Source organism: Coffea arabica, chromosome 8e (genome assembly GCF_036785885.1).
Source record: "Coffea arabica cultivar ET-39 chromosome 8e, Coffea Arabica ET-39 HiFi, whole genome shotgun sequence".
Lineage (NCBI taxonomy): Eukaryota > Viridiplantae > Streptophyta > Magnoliopsida > Gentianales > Rubiaceae > Coffea > Coffea arabica.
Window position 1 is genome coordinate 18,578,024 of NC_092324.1, and position 6,901 is coordinate 18,584,924.

Below are 6,901 nucleotides of genomic sequence, written 5' to 3' on the forward strand. Positions count from 1 at the left end.
GTGTTGACTGAGGAGCGTATCAGTTGGCTTCAGAGCTAGGTCGAGGTAACGATTCGTTATATCCGTGTCTTGTGTCGTTTAGTCGTCTAGGGTTTGCTAATTCCGCTGCATTGTGTCAAAAAAAATTCTGTCCGAAACCTTGTTGCTTCATTGTCATTTAACCTGTTCGTGTGTTTGTGTCTTGAATGCTGTCCGTTTAGTCTTCACGTGTTGCGTCTTAAAAGCTGTCCGTTCGTGCGTTGTTGTTGTTGACAAATCTGTCCGCAACTTGTTCTTGTTATTGACTTGTTAGTTGTTCATCAAATCTATCCGCAGTCTTGTTCCTTTGTTTAGTGTCAAATCCGTTCGTGGTTTGTGTGCCTTTGTGGTGTCCAAAAAATTCTAGTTGAAGTTCCCAAATCTGTCTTGTTCGTTAGTCATCACTTGAGCAACAAGAAAACCAACTTGGGCGGCAGATAGGGTTTCTTTTCTTCGCTAGGGATTCGTGTGTCCAATCTGTCCAAGTTTGTTCGTGAGATACCCAACTTGTTTTCAAAATCTGATTTTTGGTAAAACTTGTGGTATTTGTGAATCTTGAAGAGAACCTACAAGAATCTAGGGTTTCTTGAATTTCTTGATCACAATCTTGAAGTTCTTGATAACTTACTTGGAAGTTCTTGGGGAATCTTGATCGTTGCTTGTGTGTTGTTTGGCTGAACCAAATCTGGAAATTTAATTCCATTCGGCCAAGTTGTGTTTGTGTTGTCCGTTTAAGTAAAAAAAAAAAAAGAATCGTAAAGCAAGGAAAGAGAGAGTATTCGGGTGGGCAAGAAAACAAAAACAAGAAAAAGAGCTTGAACTTTTATTGCCAAATCAGTCTCAAATACATCTTGTTTCCAAGCCGAAAAGAAAACTAAGGCAAAGGGAAAAGATTCAAAAGTTTTGATCCACCGCTTCTTGAAGTTCTTGAATATCTTGTTCATTAGAAACATGTTTCATCCTTCTAGTGTACAACTTCTTGTACTCTCTAGCGCTGGTGAAGGGCTTCCTTGGAGTTGTTATTTCTTTCTTGAGAACATCTTGGGTAACCCATTGGGGGGGGGAGCCCGAGGAGGGTTATTTGCATTACTTTTTTGACCTTCCATTACCTTGAATCACAAAAAAAAACCGAGATTGCCTTGAACACTAGACCAGAAATCCGAATTGATCTTGTTGTTTGCAAGAAAAAGTCGCGTAGAAGGGGCTTTAATAGCCTTCCAACTGACTTGGGTGAGAGTTTTTGGGAAAGAAACAAATTCTGATTTGTTACCTCCTTGTTGGAATAGAATTTGGAAGTTTTAAAAGTTGTTTCAAGGAGGAAAAGGTTTTCTAAAGGTTTCCAAAAACTAACTTGTTTCCAAAATCAATTAGGAAACTAAGTAGACAGCTTGGGTAACTCTTTAACTCCACTTGGACACACTCCTACATTTTAGGAAGCTAGGGTTTCGCTTGATCCCTTTCACACTAGCGCTATTTCCTATTTCTGTCCGCCACTATTGAGCTTCCAACTTTTGCTCCATTTTGCATTCCCTTTGTGCCTTGTTTTCTTGGTTACTCTTGTGGAAAGTTTGGGGGATGATTGTTGGATATTTGCGGCATTTCTCAACTACCCAATCCGACAGGTAAGGAATTTTGGGTAAGATCACTAGAGTATTTTCGAGTGGAAAAACGAGGGAGAGTGAAAACACTAAGGGAGTGAAGTGAGCTTATATTTGTACTATTTCTTTGTTCACTAACCTTTTGCAAGACGAAGAGAGAGACATGGAGCAAGTTTATCTAACCACTGACTACTCATTAATGTTCACCACTATGAAAAACGAACTTAAGAACATTAGTGAGCAAGGAGATGCACAATCGCTTTGACGAGCTCTCAAAGAGCTTCACTAGAGGCTCTCGGTCCAGGTCTTGCAACCGAGGTAACCATGGCACCAAAGGAGCAAACTATGAGGAGTACTCGGCTAGTGAAGATGAGGAAAGAGCCGAGAGGCCTAAAAGGGACACGTCTAAGAATGAGCTCAAGGGACTTAAAATTTAAGTTCCTACGTTCCAAGGCAAAAGTGACCCTGAGCCTTATTTGGAATGGAAAGGCCGCATTGAGATGGTCTTCGACTGCTATGACTATAGCGAGGAGCAAAAGGTGAAGGTTGCCACTGTTGAGTTCACCGACTACGCACTAGTTTGGTGGGACCAAATAAGGACTAATAGACGGAGAAATGGTGAACCACAAGTCCGAACTTGGTGTGAACTCAAGGCACTAATGTGCAAGCGGTTTGTTCCAAGCTACTACAACCGCGATCTCCACTCTAAGCAACAAACCCTCACTCAAGGCAACATGAGTGTGGAGGACTACTACAAGGAGATCGAGATGGCCATGATGAGGGCAAATATTCAAGAAGATAGTGAAGCTACTATGGCAAGGTTTCTTAGAGGTCTAAACCCTGATCTTCAAGAATCCTTGGAGCTTCAACATTACCTGGACATGCACGACCTTCTTGAACTGGCCATCAAGGCCGAAAGGGGGAAGAAACTGAGAAGGGGAAGCTGAACCTTCCAACCCTCCCATTCGAGTACATGGAAGGGAAATCCACCAAGGAGAACTGCACATGACACTGGACATGCGGCTACACCAAGCCCTTCTAGCCGCACCCCAGGTAATTTCTCTAACCGCAATTCCAATTCTACCCCTAATAAGCTTGTTGATGCATCCAGGTCCACTTCTAAAACCCTTCATGAGACTCCTAAGTTAGGAGTAGAGATATCAAGTGCTTCAAGTGCCAAGGGTTTGGACATATCTAGTCCCAATGTCCAAACCAAAGGGTCATGTTAGTCACTCACAATGGGGAAATTGTGTCTGATGACGACGATTGTGAGGAGATGCCTAGATTGACCAAGGGTGATTGCTTGGAGGATGACTCGGCTGAGGAAGAATGCTCTCCTACTCAAGGGAAAATCGGTTGTTTGGTGGCACGACGCGTGCTAACCGCCCAGGTCAAGGAGGACGAGCAATTGCAAAGGGAGAACTTATTTTACACTTGATGTAAAGTAAGTGATAAGGTGTGTAGCCTCATCATTGTTGGTGGGAGTTGCACCAATATGGCCAGCTTACTAATGGTTGAAAGCTTGGGCCTTCCTACAACTAGACATCCACATCCATACGCCTCGAATGGCTAAGTGAAAAAGGTGAGGTGCTGTCTACAAACAGGTACGTATTCCTTTTTCAATTGGCAACTACATTGATGAAGTTGTGTGTGATGTTGTTCCTATGCATGCGACACATGTTTTCTTAGGAAGACCTTGGCAATTTGATAAACATGTCATATTTGATGGTAGAGCAAATAAGTACACTATTTTGCACAATGGTAAACGCTTGGTTCTAACACCTCTCACACCTGCACAAATGTATGAGGACCAACTTAAATTGCAAAGGGAGTGTGACTTGGACTGCCAAAAGAGGAAACAAAAGGCGGCCGACCTTGGAAAATGCTCCACTTCTACAAGTGAGCAATCGACCAAAGATCAAGTGAGCACACCTAGTGTCACACATGATCATGCATTAATTAAATCCAACACTAGGCAGCAAAACATGATCATTAAGGCTAAGGATGTTAGAAAAATTGTGAATTCTGATCAGCCTGTGTTACTCATGATTTGCAAACAAGTGCTCCTAAATGTTGATGAGCTTGATAAGGCATTGCCTTCGAGTGTAGTTGCTCTTTTGCAGGAATTCGATGATGCGTTCCCTGACGAGGTCCCTGATGGCTTACTACCCATACGAGAGATCAAACACCAAATAGACCTGATTCCTGGAGCACCACTACCCAATAAACTTGCTTACCGCATGGGTCCTGAGGAAACTAAGGAGCTCCAAAGGCAAGTTGATAGCCTACTAGGTAAGGGTTGGGTAAAGGACAGTTTGAGTCCATGTGCTGTGCCTGTGGTGATACTTGTCCCCAAAAAGGATGGTACTTGGCACATGTGCACTGACTGTAGAGCTGTTAATGCCATAACTGTTAAATACCATCATCCAATTCCTAGATTAGATGATATGCTTGATGAACTTGATGGTGCTGTGATTTTCACTAAAATTGATTTAAGAAGTGGCTATCATCAAATTAGGATGAAAGAGGGAGACAAGTGGAAAACAGCTTTCAAAACAAAACATGGACTTTATGGGTGGTTAGTCATGCCCTTCGGGCTGACCAATGCCCCTAGTACTTTCATGAGACTAATGAACCATGTTTTGAGATAATTCATTGGGAAGTTTGTAATTATTTACTTTGATGACATTTTGATTTACATTCACAACATGCATGAACACATAGAGCATTTGAGATTGGTTCTTGATATACTTCAAAAGGCGCGCCTATACGCTAACCTTAAGAAGTGCACTTTTTGTACTAATGAGATTGTATTTTTAGGCTATGTTGTGAGTTCACAGGGCATTAAAGTAGACGAATCCAAGATTGAGGCCATCAAGCAATGGCCAACACCAAAATTCGTCTCTGAGGTGTGAAGTTTCCATGGATTAGCGGGCTTCTACCGACGTTTTGTCAAAGACTTCAGCACTATTGCTGCTCCATTGACCGCCGTGACAAAGAAAAATGATAAGTTCCATTGGGCAGAAGCCCAAGAACAAGCATTCCTTACCCTTAAGGACAAACACACACATGCACCTGTGTTAGCATTACCTAATTTTAACAAGACTTTTGAGATTGAATGTGATGCTTCTGGTGTAGGGATTGGAGTTGTTCTCATGCAAGACAAGAGGCCTTGTGCATACTTTAGTGAGAAACTGAGAGGTGCTGCCTTGAACTACCCCACGTAAGACAAGGAGTTGTACGCACTGGTGAGAGTTTTGGAGACCTGGCAACACTACTTTCATCCAAGGGAGTTCGTGATACACACTGATCACGAATCATTCAAGTTTCTCAAGGGGCAACCGAAATTGAGCAAGCGACATGCCAAATGGGTAAGCTTCATTGACACCTTCTCTTATGTCATTAAGTACAAAACTGGCAAAGCGAATGTGATAGTTGATGCACTTTCTCGTAGACATTCTTTGCTTGTTTTTCTTGATGCTAAGTTGCTAGGTTTTGAAATGGTCAAAGAACTCTATGCACATGATCTTGATTTTGGTGAAATATATGCATCTTGCACTAAGAGTCCGCATGGAAAGTATTTCTTGAATGATGGATTTCTATTCTATGTGGACAAGTTGTGTATGCCTAATTCGTCTATTCGTGATCTCTTGGTTAGAGAGGCACATAGTGGTGGTCTCATGGGACATTTTGGCATTGTTAAGACTTTAGCAATGTTGCAAGAACACTTTTACTGGCCTCATATACGTAGGGATGTTGAATGCATGGTTAGTAGATATGCCACTTGCCACAAGGCCAAGTCTAAAACAAATCCATATGGCTTGTATACCCCATTGCCCATTCCACATTATCCTTGGGTAGACTTGTCTATGGACTTTGTCTTGGGACTACCTAGGTCATCAAGGGGTAATGACTCCATCTATGTGGTAGTTGATAGATTCTCAAAGATGGCTCATTTTATCCCTTGTCATAAAACTGATGATGCATCTCATACTGCTAACTTGTTCTTTAAAGAAATTGTACGTTTGCATGGTATGCCTCAAACCATTGTTAGTGATAGGGATGTGAAGTTTTTGAGTTACTTTTGGAAGACTTTGTGGTCTAAACTATTATTTTCGACCACAAGTCATCCCAAAAGCGATGGACAAACTGAGGTTGTCAATTGTACCCTTGGTACTTTACTCCGAGTTGATACGAACAAGAGGAGCCACTGGAGCCATGATACCAACCCTTGTTCGTGTCATTCATTTCCATCCAGATTTGAGGACAAATCCTGCTCAAGTGGAGGGGACTGATGTGTGCACGGACCTTAGCCCAAGTAATGACCCAGTCCGAGTTCCATTGGGCCCAGTCACACGTGCACGAGCCAAGCTCTTCAAAGAATCCCTCCAAGCCCTTGTTCGAATTGTCCAAAACCAACATGGAGTCCATAGAGATATTGAAGGCTTGAAGGATTTTAATTGAGTTATCTACACCATGACCCAAGCCCATGAAGAGTCAAGTGGGCCTCCAAATGAGTTGGCCGAATAGGGCCTTAGGCCTTAGTAGTTATTTAGCAATTGATTAGTGTTTAAGTAAGAGCATGGGCCGGCCCATCTTGTCCCAAGACCATGGGCCGACTTTTCCCTTTCCTAGTCCCTTTAGGGTTTCAGTCACTTTAGCCTATAAATAGGCTTGCTTTGTAAGGTTTTAGGGTAGACGTTTTATCAATAAAGTTTTGCATATTTTCGATTCTTCTTGAGAGAGAGATTCGACCCATTTACTTGCTTTGGCAAGGGTTTTGAGCAGTCTTGCGTCCTATCCTAGATTGTTCTACCGACCTATTCCCCTGGAGTATTCACCTTCATCGGAGTGTCGTCTACCGTCTTGAATCAAATCGTGTCGTCCGTTTGGTTCTAGATCCCGCAGTTCCAAGCGTTGGACAACCTCGCTAGATCCTTGGGCAAACGTGCTACGTGTCTCGAAACGTGTTGATCGAGGAACGTATCACGAGTTTTGATTAAGAAAAATTTTAAATCTTGGGAAAAGTGTTTGCCACATGTTGAATTTGCCTATAATAAAACTGTTCATAGTGCAACACACTACTCACCATTTGAGATTGTCTATAGTTTAACCCCCTGATCCCCCTTGATTTGGCACCCTTACCTTCCTCTGAGCACACAAGCTTAGATGGAAAAAAGAAAGCTAATTTGTGCGCAGGTTACATGAAGCTGTTCGAGCCAACATTGAGAAGCGTACTCAACAATACATCCAGCAAGCTAACAAGCATCATCATAAGATGATTT

At 42.4% G+C, this 6,901-nt stretch overlaps 1 protein-coding gene across 1 annotated transcript; it reads left to right on the forward strand.

Moving 5' to 3' along the window:
• The first annotated feature begins 2,838 nt into the window (after positions 1-2,838).
• On the forward strand, positions 2,839-5,526 carry LOC140012675 (uncharacterized). The gene is made up of 5 exons (XM_072060956.1): positions 2,839-3,006; positions 3,740-3,980; positions 4,437-4,525; positions 5,024-5,383; positions 5,512-5,526. The coding sequence occupies exons 1-5, from the start codon at positions 2,839-2,841 to the stop codon at positions 5,524-5,526; spliced, it is 873 nt and encodes a 290-aa protein (XP_071917057.1).
• Positions 5,527-6,901: the final 1,375 nt, after the last annotated feature.